This window comes from Muscardinus avellanarius (assembly GCF_963383645.1).
Source record: "Muscardinus avellanarius genome assembly, chromosome: 10".
NCBI classification, from domain to species: Eukaryota; Metazoa; Chordata; class Mammalia; order Rodentia; family Gliridae; genus Muscardinus; species Muscardinus avellanarius.
In genome coordinates, this window is record NC_137796.1 from 6,403,230 (window position 1) to 6,422,021 (window position 18,792).

The 18,792-nt window shown below is 49.6% G+C and overlaps 1 protein-coding gene and 1 pseudogene across 2 annotated transcripts in view; one reads left to right on the forward strand and one right to left on the reverse strand.

The window, feature by feature from the left end:
• Window positions 1-14,193, forward strand: part of PKD1L3 (polycystin 1 like 3, transient receptor potential channel interacting) — a gene marked incomplete at both ends in the record, with an annotated part of 90,450 nt that extends 76,257 nt beyond the window's left edge. The window contains 9 exons of the mRNA XM_080703463.1: window positions 578-763; window positions 2,349-2,676; window positions 4,827-4,960; window positions 5,815-5,942; window positions 6,788-6,948; window positions 8,115-8,325; window positions 10,439-10,540; window positions 11,031-11,162; window positions 14,032-14,193. Of these exons, the coding sequence (XP_080559589.1) occupies window positions 578-763; window positions 2,349-2,676; window positions 4,827-4,960; window positions 5,815-5,942; window positions 6,788-6,948; window positions 8,115-8,325; window positions 10,439-10,540; window positions 11,031-11,162; window positions 14,032-14,193 (1,544 nt within the window). The remainder of the gene's footprint in view (window positions 1-577; window positions 764-2,348; window positions 2,677-4,826; window positions 4,961-5,814; window positions 5,943-6,787; window positions 6,949-8,114; window positions 8,326-10,438; window positions 10,541-11,030; window positions 11,163-14,031) is intronic.
• Window positions 14,194-17,882: 3,689 nt separating this feature from the next.
• LOC308269156 (cytochrome c oxidase subunit 7B, mitochondrial-like) lies at window positions 17,883-18,134 on the reverse strand (annotated as a pseudogene). The gene has a single exon. The product of its transcript is annotated as a cytochrome c oxidase subunit 7B, mitochondrial-like (transcript).
• Window positions 18,135-18,792: the final 658 nt, after the last annotated feature.

An 18,792-nucleotide genomic window follows, 5' to 3' on the forward strand; every position in this document is an offset into this window, starting at 1 on the left:
CTCAGTTTCCCACAATGGCAGTCACCCCAGCTTCTCCCCTATACTTGAAATCCTTTGGTGGCCCCTCAAGATCCTTGGCTTTGTAGGCACCATGCAAAAAAAGAAAGAAAAGAGAGAGAGAGAGAGGAAGAAAGAGAAAATAAAGAGAGAAAGGAGATAGGGAGGGAGAAGGCAGGAAGGAGGTAGCATTCCTACAGCACAAACTCTGAGCACACACTGTTTTGCGCTATTACAGATATTGCCGAGATGTTAAAGGGAGCGCCGCCCTTATCACGCCCTTGTGCTGTGGAATTACCCACGTTTCACAGGCGAGGAGCGCACTGTGGAGGGTTGGGTCACTTGTTGGGGGCATGCGGGTCGGAAGAGGCACAGCTGAGATTGGATCGCAGACCGGAGGCCTCGTGTCTCTGGACGTCATGCTCTCTGCTGTCTCCGTGAGGACCAGCTCCTCTGTTGTCAGAGGGCCGAGGGGCTGGTTCCGAGACCTCCACTGTATGGAGCCAGCCACGACGCCACGTCCTGGCCTGACCTTGATGGCCGTCGACGGTCCTGCCTAACCGGGGCTGTGTCCTTCCAGCTTACCTGGGCTTCCTGTGGATGCTCCTGCTGGTGGCCTATGGGCAGAGGGACCCCAGTGCCTACCACTTCAACAGACACCTGGAGCACAGCTTCACCCAAGGCTTTTCAGACGTGCTGGGCTTCCAGGAGTTCTTCAAGTGGGCCAACACCACCCTCGTCAACAACCTGTATGGCCGTCACCCAGGTAGAGTCCCCTGTGTGGGGGCAGGTGCAGGTCACTGATAACGCCATCCTCAGAAGGAAACCAACAGGCACAGGGCCATGCGCTTTGAAGGACAGGTCCTCAGGGGGCCACTGATGCTCTGCCGATGTGGAGTAAAGAATGTCTTAAATGAAGCTGGGTATGTTGGCGCACAATTGTAATCCAACATTTGGGAGGCTGAGATAGGAGGACTGCAGTTCGAGGACAGCCTCGGCTACTTAGTGAGGCCTTTTGCAATTCAGTGAGACCCTGTTTCAAAATAAAGAATAGAGCCGGGCATGGTGGTGCACACTTGTAATCCCAGCATTTGGGAGGCTGAGACAGGAGGATCACTGTTCAAGGACAGCCTCAGTTACTTAGTGAGGCTCTCTGCAACTCAGTGAGACCCTGTTTCAAAATAAACAATAAAAAATAGGACTGGGGGTATCACTTGGAGGTAGAATTCCCCTGCCTGGGTTCCAACCCCAGTACCACACACAAAAAATGTCTTAAACAGGAATGTTAATTGAGTAGGCACAACCAGTGTACAAGACAGGAGAAAAAGGTGAACAAAGGCAAGCCCTGGACCGACAGAGATTTAGTGTGGCTGTGGTGCAGAGCCTGAGTTAGGGGCCGGTGCAGGGCAGAGGAGGAGGCGCAGGCAGGGACAACATCGTAAAGGAGCTCAGAGTTCCTTTCTTCCCCTCGAGGGCAGGAGGTGCCATGGGAGGTCCGTCCTGCAAGTCTGTGGTCTAAGAAGGATCACTCTAGAGGCACGGGGAGGCTGGGCATGGGGTGGGTGAGTTAGGGAGCTAGGGAGACGTGGTAGGGGATGATGCAGGGACAGGGGACAGAGGTGTTTGGGAGAAGGGGGTGTGTTCATAAAACACGGAAGAGGTGGTGTCGCTGGAACGTGATGACCATTAGGATGTAAGGGCTGAGGGAGAAGGATGTCTCTGCCTGACCACACAACTTACAGGGAGGAAGAATGATTCATTCACAGTCTCTCCAAGATTCCAGGTTCAGTCCATGTAAGGCCAGGTCTGTGGAGTTCAGGGCCTGGCGGCAAGAAGCAGAGAGAGGGAAAGCACCTGGGCTCTGCTCTTACGTCACCAAGGCTGGGAGCAGAGAGAGCCAGGAAGCAATGGGATTCAAAGACACGCACACAGTCCCTAAGGCCACACCCGCAGAGACCCAGCTTCTCCAGCCACGCCCACCTGCCTGGGTTACCACCCAGTACATCCATTACAGTGGATCTATCTGATGAGATTATAACCCGCGTGACTCAATTCCATCGACTCCAAAAGACAAGACATTCTATATCTAACTCTAACGAGGGCACAGTGTCCAGTGGATGAGCAGGTGGGGTACCACTCCCCAAGTAAACTTATGCAGGGATAGAATAGGTTCCAGATGGAGAGACGGTGAGGTTGTTGAGCTGAATGTAGACTATGGCTGGCCATGAGCTTCTCTTGACTGTCTCTGCAATGGCCACCCTGAAGTCCCTATTAGCATCCAGGCCAGGGAGCTCAGAATGTGTTATGGTGAATTTGATTGTTAGATTTACCCACCTGGTTTTCATCTTTAGGCTTTGTCACCAATGGGAACTCCAAGCTGGTTGGCAGTGCACACATTCGTCAAGTGAGGGTCCGCGAAAGCTCTTGCCCTCTTGCCCAGCAACTGCAGGCTTCTTTTGATGGGTGCCGGGCACCATATTCCCTGGATGTTGAAGACCTAACAGATTATGGGGAAGGCTGGAATGCCTCTGCACGCAATAACAGCAATGGCTTTCCCCGGGTTTGGCAATACCAAAACCAGAGCCAATATGGAGGTCACCCCAGGTGGGGCAAGCTCGCCATGTACCGGGGAGGAGGCTACGTGGTCCCCTTGGGGACTGATCGCCAAAGTGCATCCAGGTGAGGCTGGCTTGATTCTTTTGCAGCTGACTGAAGTCTTTTGCTAGTGTACACATCAGACTGGGAGATACAGCGTTTAGAATAGGGCTGAGCCAGCTAGATGTGGTGACACATGCCTATAATCTCAGTACTGGAGAGCCTGAGGTAGGAGGATTGCAGGTTCAAGGCCAGTCTCAGCAACTTAGGAAAACCCTCAGCACCTTAGGGAGACCCTGTTTCAAAGTCAAAAATTAAATAGGGCTGGGGGTAGCTGGGCATGGTGGCGCATGCTTGTAATCCCCGTGCTTGGGAGGCAGAGACAGGAGGATCACACAGGTTTGAAGCCAGCCTCAGCTACTTAGTGAGGCTCTCAGCAACTTAGTGAGACCCTGTTTCCAAATAAAATATAAAAAAGGTCTGGGAGTATAGCCTGGAGGTAGAAAGCCTCTGGGTTCCACCCCCAGTACCACCAAAATTAAATAAATAAATAAATAAATAAATAAATAAATAAATAAATAGGGCTGGGGTGTAGATTGGAGATAGGATGACCCTGGGTTCTAGCTCTAGTATCACAATAAAATAAAATAAGTCTGGGGTATAACTAAGAATTGAACCATCCGGGTTCAATCCCCAGTACATAAACGCACACACACATACACGCACATGCACACTATTCCATTTTCTTCTCCCAGTGATGGGGGAGGCACTAGTGTTAACTCTCATGAACAGAGGAACCCAGGCCTGAAGAAGTTGTCCGCTTGCCCAGGAGGCAGCTGAGGTTTGAACCCAGATCCCTCGGCCACCAAGGCACACGCTGTTTCCACACTGAGGCTGGCAAGGCCTCCAGGAGCTGGTCTTCTGCAAGCTGCCAGCCCTAGAGGGACCATGGCAGCTGCAGCTGCTGCCGGCCCAAGCCCCTGGTGTTTTATGACTTTCATGGCGCTCAGGCTTAAAGAACGTCAGATTTCCCTGCACGAGGACTCAACAGGGCACAAATCCCGGGCCCCAGCCCAGCTTCTCTGATTCAGCAGGTCTAGGGTGGAGCCTGAGAATCGGTATTTCCAACAAGCGCCCATATAATGCTGTCTGGGGACCTCCTCCCTCCCTCTTTGGTATCCCAGCGTCTACACCCTCAGCCCTTTGTATTATTTATTTATTTATTTATTTATTTTGTTGTTTGTTTCTTTGTGATACTGGGGATTAAACCCAGGGACATTCTACCTCTGAGCTACACCCTCAGCCCTATTTTTTTATTCTTTTCTTTTCTTCTTTCTTTCTTTTTTTTTTTTTTTTTTTGTGTGTGTGTGGTACTGGAGATGAAACCCAGGCTTTCTACTTCCTAGCTACACCCCCAGCCCTATTTTTTTATTCTTTTCTTTTTTTTTTTTTTGTGGTACTGGAGATGAAACCCAGGCTTTCTACTTCCTAGCTATACCCCCAGCCCTATTTTTAGTCTTTATTTATTTATTTTTTTTTGGTGGTACTGGGGTTCCTGGAAGCCCTTCTACCTCCGGGCTACACTCCCAGACCTATTTTTACATTTTAATTTGGAAATAGGGTCTCCTAAGCCAGCGCGCACGGCTGGCTTCGAACCTGCGCGATCCTCCTGTCTCTGCCTCCCAAGCGCGGGGATTACAAGCGTGCGCCACCACGCCCGGCATTAGTCTTTATTTTGAAACAGGGTCTCACTGAGTTGCAAAGGGCCTCGCTAAGTAGTATCAGAGGCTGTCTGAAAACCGTGATTTTCCTGTCTCAGCCTCCCAAATGCTGGGATTACAAACATGTCCCACCACACCTGGTTTTTTATTCTTTATTTTGAAACAGGATCTCACTAAGTTGCTGAGTGCCTCACTAAGCAGCTGAGGCTGGCTGTGAACCCATGATCCTCCTGTCTCAGCCTCCCAAGTACTGGGATTACAGGCGTGTGCCACCACTCCTGGCTTTGAGACCTTTTTTGACAACCTCTGCTAATGGCCAGGAGACTGTGGGTCAAAATACTATGCCACGGACTGGTAAAGGGGGCCACTCCCAGGAGCAGCTCTGGGGGCCAAGGAGTGAGTGGAGGGGGGCATCGGAAGACGGGTTAGACAGGAAGCCTGGCCTTGTCCAGGGCTGGGGTGCACGGAGCCCCTGCGGGGTGGAGATGCCCCAAACACCCCTCTTTTCCACAGACTTCTCCAGTACCTCTTTGACAACACCTGGCTGGACTCCCTGACCAGAGCCGTGTTCGTGGAGTTCACCGTCTACAACGCCAACGTCAACCTCTTCTGCATCGTCACGCTGACCCTGGAGACCAGTGCGCTGGGTGGGCTGCTGGCACGAAGCCCCTCCCTCTAGGCTGGGTCCCAGGCTCCTGGCTGGGCCCCGCTGGCCCAGAGCCAGGGCTCCAGAGAAAATCGGTGTTTGGAAAGTCAGAGGGTGGCTCTCAGTCCTCCTTGATGCTGTGAATCCCTGGCTCCCCCAAAGGCAAAGCATTAGAACTTCCCCAGTCCCCTTGCCCTCTTCTCTCTGGCCCTTTCTCCCAAGTTACCACCTAGAATCTAAAGCCAGCTTCTCCATCTCTGTCTCTGAGCTTCCCCTGCATTGCGCGTGTGGTAGGGAGGGGCGAGGAGGGGCTGAGGGGAGATGGCCCCCAAGGTGTCACCAAAAGGAATATTTTACAACTTGGAAAACCAATCCACAGTGGGAAGTACACTGTACATCTCAAATCTAACACACACACACACACACACACACACACACACACACACGCACATACAAATTATATTTTTCATTATAAAAGTATTACATGTTTGTGCATTTAAAAAATATTGAAGCTGGGCAGGTATGTGGTGGCACACACCTACAATTCTAGTACTTGGGAGGCTGAGACAGGAGGATGATAGGTTTGTGGCCAGCCTCAGCAGCTTAGTGAGGTCCTCCACAACTTACTGAGACCCTGTTTCAAAGTAAAAAAAAAAAGATAAAATATTTTTTATTTAGTTTGGGGCTGTAGCTCAGAGGTAGAATATCCCTGTGTTCAATTCCCAGGAACACACACACACACACACACACATCGGGCTTGGGGTCTGGGGGTATAAAGTATGTGCTTAGCCTGTTTGAGGTCCTGGTGTCCATACACAGCACGCAGTACTAAGCAGTGTGCGCTCTGCTTCCCAGGAACCTTCTTTGCACACGCAGCCCTGCAGAGCCTCCGTCTGTACCCCTTCACCGATGGCTGGCACCCCTTTGTGGTGGCCGCGGAGCTCCTTTACTTTGTCTTCCTCTTCTACTACATGGTGGTGCAGGTGAGGGGCTGGGGCTGGGGTGGGAAGGCAGTAGCAGGCCCTGGGTCCTCCATCCCTCCCTGCTTGGGGTGGAGCCTGAAGAAGGCAAGGCCTGGGTAAGGCTTGGCCTCTGGTGTTTGCACTGACAACTTGTGGTCCTGCTGTGGGTCCCAAGGGCTGACCCCAGCTGCTGTCCACAGCCTGGGCACAGGAAGGAGCAAGGTGGCACTCCCAGGATCTGTCACCCCGGGAGGGGAGCATCGGTCCTGTTTCTGCTTAGCTGAGACTCTTGCTGGGTGGGCGATTTTAACATTATCTCATGATACTTTAATTCTTGCTCCTCTGCATGGAAAACATTGATGCATAAAAAAGCACAAATAGGGAATTTACTTAGCAAGGTGATGCACCTTGCAAGGAAAGTCCTTATAAAAGGAGTCAGGGGAATGCGGTCCAGAGAAAAAGTATCTAGAAAGGGCCATTTCCTGGGGTTGAAAATGGCTCGGAGTGTACAATGCCGCTGGGTTCCATCTCCAGTACCGAAAAAAAGAAAGAAAAGAAAAGAAAAATGGGCTTGGGAAGCCAGTCTCTCCCTTCTGCCCCCTTTTATATCAGAGAGAATGAAATGTTTTATTAGATATTGTATTTACTCTTACAAATCTTGCAAATCCTGCAGCTGGGGCTAGGTGTGGAATGGAAGCAGATGGGTCTGTGTGCAAAGTTTGGAGGGGCCTTGGGTACTCTGTGGGCGGGGGTGGGGCTGCAGGGTCTTCCCGGGATCATCACCCCCCTGCCAGGGGGCCCTCCGGTGGGGAGGGCGAAGGGGCAGTGGCCACAGCCTTCGGCAGAACCTTGGGCTCCTTTCCCAGGGCAAGCTCATGAGGAGGCAGAAGTGGGGCTACTTCTGCAGCCAGTGGAATCTTCTGGAGCTGGCCATTATCCTGGCCAGCTGGAGCGCCCTGGCGGTGTTTGTGAAGAGGGCTGTTCTGGCAGAGCGAGACCTGCAGCGCTACCGGGTCCACAAGGAGGGGTAAGTGGCAGCCATCAATCAAGACCGCTGGGCCAGGATGTAGCTCTCTGGCAGAGCATTTACCTAGCACATGTGAGGTCCTGGGTTCCATCCCACTGCCACAAGAAGAAAAAAGATTGAGACCGCTAGTTAAAGCCCCCTCCCCAAGCCGGGCATGATGGTGCATTCTTGTAATCCCAGCATTCTGGAGGCTGAGACAGGAGGATCATGGTTTGTGGACAGCCTCAGCTACTTAGTAAGATCCTGTTTCAAAATAAAAAATAAAAAATAGGGCTGGGAGTGTAGCTCGGAGGTAGAATGTCCCTGGGTTCCATTCCCAGTACCAAAAAAAATATAAAGCCCCCCCCACTTTGGGACCTCCTCATCATCTTCATCACCACCACCTTCATTACCATCTTTAACATCGTCATCACCAACATCACCACTATCGTTATCACCACCACCCATGTCATTACCATCACTATCATCTTCATCCCCACCCTTATCACCAACAGCATCTTTCTCATCCCCTTTGCCATTATCACTACCACCATCACAATCATCACCACCAACCACCGCTGCATCATCACTAGCATCAGCAGCATCAGGACCAATGCCATCATCATCGCTATCATGAGCATCAACATTGCTATCATCAGCACCATCACCACCATCACCAATGTCATGACCATCACCATCATCACTGTCATCATATCATAACCACCATCGACATCACCACCATTACCACCACCTAGCTAGGGAAATCGGGACCACTTTGACTCCCAGACCTATTTCTAGATATGATGGCCTCTGCAATCATGAGATCTAATCCTGCATCCCGAGATGGTGCAGAGTCTAATCCTGCATCAAGAGATGGTGGGGAGCCGGGCATGATGGCACATGCTTGTAATCCCCGCACTTGGGAGGCAGAGACAGGAGGATTGCACAGGTTTGAAGCCAGCCTCAGCTGGCTTAAGAGATCCTGTTTCCAAATATTAAAAAAAAAAAGGTCTGGGAGTGTAGCCCGAAGGTAGAAGGGTTCCATCCCCAGCACCACAGAGAGAGAGAGAGAGAGAGAGAGAGAGAGAGAGAGAGAGAGAGAGAGAGAGATGGTGGGGAGTCTGATCCTGTATCCAGATGGGTTCCAGCTGTATTGCTCATGGTCTCTGAGACCCAGGCTTCCCCAGGGGCATCAGCTTCAGTGAGACAGCGGTAGCCGATGCCGCCCTCGGATACATCATCGCCTTCCTGGTCCTCCTGTCCACAGTGAAGCTCTGGCATCTGCTCAGGTTGAATCCCAAAATGCACATGATCACCTCAGCCCTGCGCCGCGCCTGGGGTGACATTTCGGGGTTTATCATCGTCATTTTTATCATGCTCCTGGCTTATTCCATTGCGGTGAGTTGGCTGCTTTAGGCTGATCCTTAAGGCTACTTGGTGTGGGGTGGACAGTTTGAGTTAGGGAGACCCTAGGAATCTGAGGGAGATGGTGGACCTTCTGAATCCAGGGTCTTTTAGCTGGGAGTGTGTGGAATGGCCATCTTAAATGGCAAGGACTGGAGACCTTGGTTGAGTCGGAATGACGAGGCACAGACTCTGGGATGGAGAGGCCCACTTCCCTCCCATGAAGGGCTCCTTTGTGCAGCTAGACCCTGCCTGGGTGTGCCAGTTCTCCTGACAGCCTGCACGTTCAGAAGGCACAGGGCGAATTCCCAGATGAGCACAGAGCATTCCCACTGTGCCAGTGGGTGAGCTGGGTCATCCCTGTCCTGGAGCTAGGGGAGAGATGAGGATGCAGGGCTGCATCTGTTCAGAGCCTAGCACCTGCCGCCCTGGACACGAGGCAGGATCTTAGTAGGACCAACCCGCTTCATCCACCCCTTTACACTGAAGGCCTTTTAACAGTCTCCCTATTGTGACTAGCAAACACAAGAAAAACAACCCAAGCTTTAAAAGCCCAACTCCTTCCTGTTATCAAGCAGTACAAAAACAAAGCCCTCTCTTGATTCCGGCCACACCCCATCTCTATCCAAATTCACATCCCAGCACTGATATTCACTGCCTCCGTGATGCCCACCACCCCCGGTCCCTGCTGACCCTGACGCTTCAGCCCCGGAGTGACCCTCTCTGCATTCTGACCCCTTAGCATTGTCACGCTGGCTCTACCCAGCCTCTTACCTCCCATCGTCCCCTGACCATCCTCCACCATATTGTCCTCTATCCTAGGCCCCAGGGAACCCTTACACCTCACGCCAGTGTGTAGCCCTCACCCTGCCACCCGGACCCCTCTGCCAATCCCTGGCCCCACCTTCATAAGCAGGATGGGTGCCCTGATGGAGTGGTGGGAGTATATGGTGAAAGGCATGTTTTTTTTTGGGGGGGAGTACCCCGTCTAAATGCCTTAACCCAAGCCAGACATGGTGGCACATGCTTGTAATCCCAGCATTTGGGGAGGCTGAGACAGAAGGATCGTGGTTTGTGGCCAGCCTCAGCTACTTAGTGAGGTCCTCTGCAACTCAGCAAGACCCTGTTTCAAAAAATAAAGAATAAAGCCGGGCGCGGTGGCGCACGCTTGTAATCCCAGTACCTGGGAGGCTGAGACGGGTGGATCACGCAGGTTCGAAGCCAGCCTGAGATACTCAGTGAGGCTCTCAGCAACTTAGTGAGACCCTATTTTCAAATAAAGTATAAAATAGGTCTGGGAGCCTAGAGGTAGAAAACTTCTGGGTTCCATCCCCAGCACCACAAGAAAGAAAGAGAGAAAGAAAGAAAGAAAGAAAGGGAAAGAAAGAAAGAAAGAAAGAAAGAAAGAAAGAAAGAAAGAAAGAAAGAAAGAAAGAAAAATAGGGCTGTGGGTATAGCTTGAAGATAAAATGCCCCTGAGTTCCATCCCTAGTACCCTAATAAATAAAAAAAATTAAAAAAAAAATAAATGCCCTAACCCGTATAGACTTCTTTGGTCCTCTACTAGCTGCAAGGACATTACAGTGTCCTCTGTACAGAAGCCACCAACTCAGAGTCAGGGGCATCAGGCCTTTCTCTGACACTACAGCCCTGGGAAAGTCTTGGGTGGTCATGGTGAAGGGAAATGTGGGGGTGACGTGGGGGAAGACTGCCCCGGGGAAAGAAGCTCATTGTCCATCTAGTCCAGCCCCTCCAGAGCAGATGTTGGGGCCCCAGGACCCCAGTTTCCTTACTGAGCCTTTGAGCCGCCCTCGGGACTGTAGCAGCAGCTGAGGCTGTGGGTGTCTGAGCCTGCCCGGCACACGTGTGCAGGTGGGATGCCCACAGAGATACACACGCACCCTGCTGCACTGGCACACATGTGTGGGCTTGCCCATGGAGAGAAACACACATGTCCCATATGGAAGCAGACCTGTGCACACAACTGGGCACACCTGGGTAGGCGTGGACATTTTGGCCAGGCCAAGGCAGTGGCTAGCACAGGAAAGATTTAGGGAGGGGAGGTCCGCGTTTCTTTCTCTGTTCACGAGAACTCTTTCCATGACAGTCAAACTTAATATTTGGTTGGAAACTCCGTTCCTACAAGACCCTCTTTGACGCGGCGGAAACGATGATCAGCCTTCAGCTAGGCATCTTCAACTACGAGGAGGTAATGGGGAAAGAGGCGGGCACGGATACTGGGACCTATACCCAGCCTTTGGAAAAGTAGCAACCCCTCTTCCTGCCCACACACCTGCAGGTCACTTCTTGGGACATGACCTGCTGTAAATTCAAGCACAGGGAAGCTTTGGACAAATAACCCCCCATGTCTAGCCCCCAGTGAACTCCCTGGGTACCACTGCTCAAGAGGAACACTGGGCGCTGGCTAGTCAGGAGTGTAGGGAGTATCCAACAGGGATGTTCAGATCACAGCTGGAGATGGCTCCTGTGTTTGGGGGAGATAGTGGTGGGCAGAGGTACCACCCAAGCCCTCTCCAGGCCAGCTCTGAGGGCTCTGCTCGCACTCCGGGCCCAGGCAGAGGGGCCTGCCTGGCTCCTAGCTCTGCCCATTGCTGAGGACTCAGCTTCCCTCTGGCTTCCTACGGGGAGCGGCCAGTTGGACGCAGCGCACCAGGAGTGACTCGCCTTCTTCCTGTCAGGTCCTGGAAGACAGCCCCGTGCTTGGCTCCTTTCTAATTGGGTCCTGCATTGTCTTCATGACGTTTGTGGTACTGAATCTGTTTATCTCTGTCATCCTGGTGGCTTTCAGCGAGGAACAGAAGTATGGCCAGGTGAGTTATTTCGGCCTATCCTTCCCTGGTTGTTGGCTTTGAACTGTGACATGACCACCTGAGCAGCTTAGATGTAGGAAAATTCGGAGCTCAATGTTCTAGTTTTACGGGAGGGGAAACTGAGGCCCAGGAGAGAATGACTTCCTCAAGAGGACACGCAGGTGAGGGGTGGAGCTGGGGCTAGGGCTGTGTCTCCTGCTTCCGGGTTCTGGACCACTTACCTCACCAGTGATGCTCAGCTCTGACTGCAGCTTGGAACCACACTGGGGCTTTTGGGAATGGTGGCTGCCTCTTCTGAGACCAACATGAACAGAAGCATGGGGGTAATGATACAGGTGCTGGTGCCTTTGAAATCACCCAGTGATGCTCTATCTAGCCAAGGTCCAGGGCTCTGCAGGAGAGTCTGAATCTCGTCCGCTCAGGGCGGCCAAGTCTCTCCCCCCCACCCCCCAGAATTAACCCTACACCCCCACCTACAGAGAACTCTCTTCACCACAGACGTTGTGCTGAAAGCTTTCACACGTTTGTTTAATCCCCCAAATAGCTGGGTGAGGTAAATGCTTCAAGGAGGAGGACCCGTGGCTCAGAGAGTTGAGACCATTTAGCCCGGACTAAGGAGCTGGAGAGCGGGGGAGGCGGGGCTTGAACCTGCTGCCTGACTTGGATGCGTGCTTTCTTCTCCTGTCCTGGAGGTGGGGTAGAGTGAAGGGTGAGCGACTACACAGCTCATCTTTTTCTTCCCGACTGGAAGAATGCCTTAAAATCTTACCTGAGCTGCGTGCCTGGCAGAGAGATCGTTAGGCTTTTCTGTGGTTTCTTTTTCCAATTCCTGTCCAAGGGCAGTGACTTGTTCTTCCAAATTGCAAAAGGTGATGTACTCCATCATGTTAAAGGATTGTTTTATTTTCTGTTGGCACTGGGGATGGAACTCAGAGGTATTCTACCTCCAAGCTATACTCCCAGCCTGGTTTTATTTATTTCGAAACAGGATCTCAGTAGGTTGCTGAGAGCCTAAGTTGCCACGGCTGGCTCTGAACCTGCGCGGTCCTCCTGTCTCAGCCTCCCAAGTATTGGGATCACAAGCGTGCGCCACCATGCCCAGCTTTTTTTTTTTTTTATTGGTGTAATGTATACATCCTAGTGAAATTCAAGGTGATAATAAAGACCAAGTATGGTGGCCCATGCCTGTAATACCAGTACTTGGGAGGCTGAGGCAGGGAGATGGCAGGTTTGAGATCAGTCTCAGCAAACACAGACTCTCAGCAAGGTGGGGAGACCCTATTTCACACACAATAAAATAAAATAAAAAAGGGCTGGGGTTTGTAGCTCAGAGGTAGAACATCCCTGGGTTCAGTCTGTAGTGTCTGTCTGTTTCTTTCTCCTTTCTCTCTCTCTCTCTCTCTCTCTCTCTCTCTCTCTCTCTCTCTCTCTCTCTCACACACACACACACAATCACTTGGTGTATTTCCCTCTTCTGTATACCCCCTAAAAGATAATTTTTAAAGAGAGAGCTGCTTTCCAGGAGTTCCTGACCACAGGATAAAGGAATCGTGGCCCCTTACCTTTTGTATGTGGTCATTAGCACACTTGTGCGTGTGCCTCCCAGATCGGTGCTGGCAAGGGGTAGACCAGTACTCCACTCCTTCAAGGCAGAGCACCCCTGTGATCAGACGTGGGTGGGGCTGTCCCCACTCCACCTTCACAGAGGACACCAACTGGGTGTCCGCTAATTCAATTCAGTTGTGACCTATGTACCTGGAGACAGTGTCAGGTCCCACCGGTGGCAGGCTCAACCACTTCAGATGCCAAACACAAGTTAGGGTGTCGCCTAAGTTTCTGACCAGCCGGCTCGATGTTGGGTTCCCACGACTCCCTCCTTGAGTTTAATGAGTTAGTTCCATTCACAGAACTCAGAAAACCACATTTACCGCTTTATTACGAAGAATATTAATGAAGGATACACACGGATAGTCAGAAGAAGAGATGCAGGGGGTGAGGTGGGAGGTGAGGGGTGTGGGCGGAGGTCGCATCGCCCTCCCAGGACCTTCACCTACGCCCGCAGTCCAGAAGAGCATCCAATCTTGTTTTATCTTGTACTGGGATGGCATCCAAGGCAGCCATCTACCTCTGAGCTACACCCCCACCCCTATTTTATTTTTTATTTTGAAACAGGATCTCACTAAATTGCAGAGGGCCTCGCTAAGTTGCTGAGGCAACCTGGTGAGGCCCCATTTCAAAATAAAAATTAAAAAAATTAGGACTAAGAATGTAGCTCAGAGGTGGAATGACCCTGGGTTCAATCCCCAGTTTCATAAATAAATAAAACATAAATAAAACATAAATACATAAATAAATAAATAAATAAATAAATAAACAAACGGATGCCAGGAAAACCCAGGCATGCGTAGTTAGAGAGGAAGAGGAAATCTACTGGGACAAAAGAGGGAGCAAACGCTCTTGGCAGCCCCAGAAGGAGCCACCCCAACCCTAGAGCAACTAAAATAGTGATCTGGTCGGGCGTGGGGGCGCACGCTTGTAATCCCCGCGCTGGGGAGGCTGAGACAGGAGGATCGCGCAGGTTCAAAGCCAGCCTCAGTTACCAAGTGAGGCTCTCAGTAACTTAGACCCTGTTTCCAAATAAAATATAAAATAGGTCTGGGAGTGTAGCCCAGAGGTAGAAAAGCCCCTGGTCCCCCCCCCAGTACCACCAAATAATAATAATAATAATAATAATAATAATAATAATAATAATGATTTGACCTTAGGCTGGGACCAAACAGGACAATAAAACCATGGTCTCCCCTTAGAAAGGAGTCTGCAGGAAGGATGGTTACAAATACATTGCTTGTTTTTTTTTCCTCCCTTGCAGCTGTCAGAGGAAGAAGAGATTGTTGATTTGCTCCTGATGAAAATATTCAGTTTCCTGGGAATTAGAGGCAGAAGAGAGGGGCCTCAGAAAGATGGTGGGCAGCCTGAGGCACCCTCCAGGGCTGGGCCCGCTCAACCGGAGCAGACTCTGTCCAAGGTGTAAGCTGTTCACCCACACAGGACCGTCCACCCACCAGAAGACCAGAGGATGGGCCTGTGCTTACCAGTGATTTTATAGTCTCTCCAGAGTATTAGTTTTTGCGTTAGTAGAAGAATTACTGAGCCCAGCAAATAAACATGTAAGAATACATACATGCGTACAGTAAAATTGCAAACATGTAAGAATACATACATAGCATCAGTAAAATTGCTGCTACTCTGAGAGTTTGCTTGCTGAAATGTATTTCCTCCTAGAAATAAAATAAATATATTATATATAATAGAAAACCATCTTATCTGGGGGAGTAATTATTTCATCTTTTTGGCAGTTGGGTTTACTTTTGAATAGTTATATATACATATATAATTTTATATTTATATATATTTATATATAAATATATATTTATATATAAAATATATTTGTTTATATATGTAAATATACTTTGGAATATATACACACACACACACACACACACACACACACACACACACACACATATATATATTGTGTGTGGTACTAGGGATGGAACCCAGGGCATTCAACCTTCGAGCTATACCCCCAGCACTATTTTTTATTCTTTATTTTGAAACAGGGTCTCACTGAGTTGCAAAGGGCCTCACTAAGTAGTTGAGGCTGGCAGAGAACCCGGATCCTCCTGTTTCAGCCTCCAGAATGCTGGGATTCCAAGCGTGCACCACCATGCCTGGCCTTGAATAGTTTTGGTTCTGGGCTTCTCCAAGAAATGCTTGTGATGTCCTCTCAGTGGCCCAGGGACATGGCTGGAACAAACTCTCACAAACCAGTGACTTAAAACAATAGAAAATAATTGTGTCATGGTTCCAGAGGCCGGAGGCCTGAAGCCAAGGTGTTGGCTCTGCTGCGATCCCTCTGGGACGCTAAAGAAGAATCTGAGCCTGTTTGGCTTCTGGTGCTTCCAGCGAGCCCTGGCTTGTAGATCCATCACCCCATCTGTCATGCAGCAACTGCCCCTATTTCCTCTTCTTATCAGGACCCTAGTCGATCATACTGGACTCAGGATCTACCCAACAGCAGTCTGACCTTAGGTAGCTGATTGTATCACAGCACTCTATTGCCCAATATGCTCACACTCTGAAACAGTGAAAGTTAGGACTTTGACTTTTCTCTTTGAGGGGCACAGTTCAATCTGTAGTAGGTGTCACCCTCAAAAAAAAAAAAAAAAAAAGAAAAAAGAAAAGAAAAGAAAAGAATGGACCACGGGAACTTCTGGCTTAGAAAAGGTTTCACTTCAGCCTGGTGAGGTGGTGCACACTTGTAATCCCAGTACCTGGGAGGCTGAGACAGAAGGATCGCAGGTTTGATGCCAGCCTCAGCTACTTAGTGAGGCCTCTGAAACTTAGTGAGACCCTGTTTCAAAACAAAGAATTAAAAAAGGGGCTGGGGGTATAGCTCAGAGGTAGAATGCCCCTGGGTTCCATCCCCAGTAATGAAAAAAAATAAAAAAAAGGCTACACAGGCGCCTTTAGTGTGCACTGCGGTTTCTCTGAGCATCTGCACTAGGCATTGAAGTGCCCCGCTCACGGTGAGCGGTCCTTACACACTACTCTGGGAATTACGATCTCCACTGGTGGTCCTCAGCCTTAGCTGAATGCTAGAACCCCCAGACTTCACCCCAAACACATCACAATCTCTGGGCTGGGACAAGGGCATCAGCGTTTTTAAACTTCTCCCTGATTCCAAAACTTGACAACCATGCTGTCAACTGTGAGGACCACAGACAGTTGTGGAAGATAAAGGGCTTCCAGCGGTTGGTATGGAGGAGTGTACATTTCCCTCCCCAACACAGAGGTGAGCTGCCAGCATCCCTTCCAGTTCACCCCTGTCTTGTCCTTCCTGGTACACACTCCCTGTAGCAGATACTAGAGGTGTCTGCTCCAAATCCATCCCATGATTTCCTCTTTGCTATGAGAAACCTGACCCTGCTTGGGTAGCATTAGGGTTAGTCCCACAGAACTACTGTGTACACTTCAAGGTAAATCCTGGTTTGTCTTAGTAATGGTCATCTATTTAGTAACTGTCATCCATTTAGTATAGTAATCCGTTAAGGAATGGTAATCCTTTCCCTTGATATCTGGCTGGGTTGAGCCAGTAAAAAAATGAACGGAGGAGCTGGGCATGGTGGTAAGCACCTGTAATCCCAGTACTTGGACAGCTGGGACAGGACGACTGCAGGTTAGAGGCCAGCCTCAGCAACTTAGGGAGAGAGATCTTAGGCAACTCAGTGAAACCCTGTTTCAAAAAAGGCCTAGGATCGGGCGTGGTGGTGCACACTTGTAATCCCTGCACTTGGGAGGCTGAGACAGGAGGATCACGCAGGTTTGAAGCCAGCCTCAGCTGGCTTAAGAGAACCTGTTTCCAAATAAAATATAAAAAATAGGTCTGAGAGTATAGCCCGAAGGTAGAAGGCCCCTGGGTTCTGTTCCATCCCCGATACCACCACCACCACCAAAAAAAAAAAAAAAAAAAAACCAGAAAAAAAAAGAAAAGAAAAAGGCCTAGGGATGTAGTTCAGAATTAAAACATCCCTGGGGTCAATCCCCAGGACCTCCCCCTCCCCCACCCAATGAATGGCAGGCTCTAAGTCACATTGGGAGAGGCCTCCTTGCTAACAAAAAGAGACACACAGAGATGGGTTCTTTTGTTTGCTGGACATTGTCTGATCTCAAACACCTGGAACTTTGGCCATTATCTTGAGACCATAGGGAGAAAATCTCAAGATGGCAGAGACAAAAGGATCATGGGTATTCAATGAGGTCTTTAAATGGCCCACTTGCCCTTAGAGATGAATTACTGTTGGCCTTCTAGCTCCGTGAGACCTTACAAGTCTTCTCAAGACCATTCAATTGAGACGCCATCCTACTACCTTGCCAATCAAAACTCATGGACCCACAGGCCCAAGATCCTTTATAAACAGAGGGAAATGACATGCGCTATACATAGAACCTTGGGAAATCTCATCTTCTGTATACCCAAAGGTCTATCATCGCACACGCGCATGCGTGTGTGTGTGTGTGTGTGTGTGTGTATGTGTGTTTTACAGGGGATGGAATCCAGGGCACTGTACCACTGGGCTTCAACTCCAGCCCTTTTTATTTTTATTTTATTTTGAGACAAATTTCAAAGGCCGGCCTTGAACTTGCGGTCCTCTCGCCGCAGCCTCCTGAGTTGCTGGGATTACAGGCATGCACCCCCACACGTGGCATCCTCGTGTCTTCTTTTTGCATCAGTTGCTGACACGAGCTACGTATGCAGAGATGCCCACTAAATAACCCAGAGCGAGGTCGACAAATATCTCCTGACAGAGGAGTACAGAAGCTCATCCAGATACATATCATGTTTGTTTCAAAGAGGAAAAGTTCTATTACCTGGAAAAGTTGTAAATTCCCATTTCTCCATCATTCATTCATTCATTCTCTTTCTTCCTATCTTTATTTACTTATTTATTTACTTACTTTTTGTGGTACTTGGAGGACTGAACCCAGAGGCATTCTACCTCTGAGCTACCTCAGCCCTGTTTTATTTTTTGTGTGTGTGTGGTTTAAGTGTACTTTATTTTTTTCAGTCTGCCTGATTTTTATAGGTACATATGCTTTTACTTGGCGTTGATCATGCATTCCTTTGGAGACAATTCGGTATTACACCAGCTGGCATGATTACTGATCTCTCCATTCCTTTGGGGTGACTCGGCCGACAGGAGACAGGTTCCATTCTATTCCAATTTGTGTTGCTGTGTATGTCCACGTGGAAATACAGAAAGTGGCTCCACCTGCTAATACAGCATTGCCATACTTGTCATGGAAATCAGGTGCTCGTTTCTGGTGGCTCTGGTGGCTCTGCCTTGCCACTGCTTGCTGAATGCCTCAAACTTGCAGACGACTCAGTGCATTTTTGGCCAAGGGAAACATGGTGGAGCTGAGGATGGACCTGTGAGAACCGCAACTGCTGGGTCGGTGCAAATTCGCTCCCGGTACCTTTATTTTTTTTTTATTTGGAAACAGGGTCTCTTTAATTTGCTGAAGGACTTGGTAAGTTGCTGAGGCTGGCCGTGAACTTGTGATCCTCCTGTCTCAGCCTCCCAAGCACTGGGATTACAGGCGTGCACCTCCACTTCTGGCTTCCAGTACTGCCTTGACTGTAAATATCAAACTGGCACTTCCTTCTATTGTAATAAGAGGAAAAGAAGTCTATCAGCACAGATGAGCAGGCCCCTCCTGAGACACCCAGAATACGTGAGTTCCTCTATCAGATATGCAAAGATGAACTTTATAAATCTCAAGCCATTACTATTACAAAAATTACCAGTAATTTTTTTTTATTTTATTTTTTTACTATATTCAGTGCTTGTTAGAGAAAAAAAAGGACACAGGCGGTATTTCTTTGGGGAGAGGGCCTGCGACGTGGCCCACACACTGGTAGTGATGTTGTTCTTCCCACTCAATGAGCTAGAGAAGCTGAGAATACATATTTTAGGGCACAGGTTGGATTATACTGCACTGGCTTGAGATGAGGGCAATAATGCAAGTGGAATCCTGGCGTTAGAAAAGGGAGCCAAGTTCTAGAGTG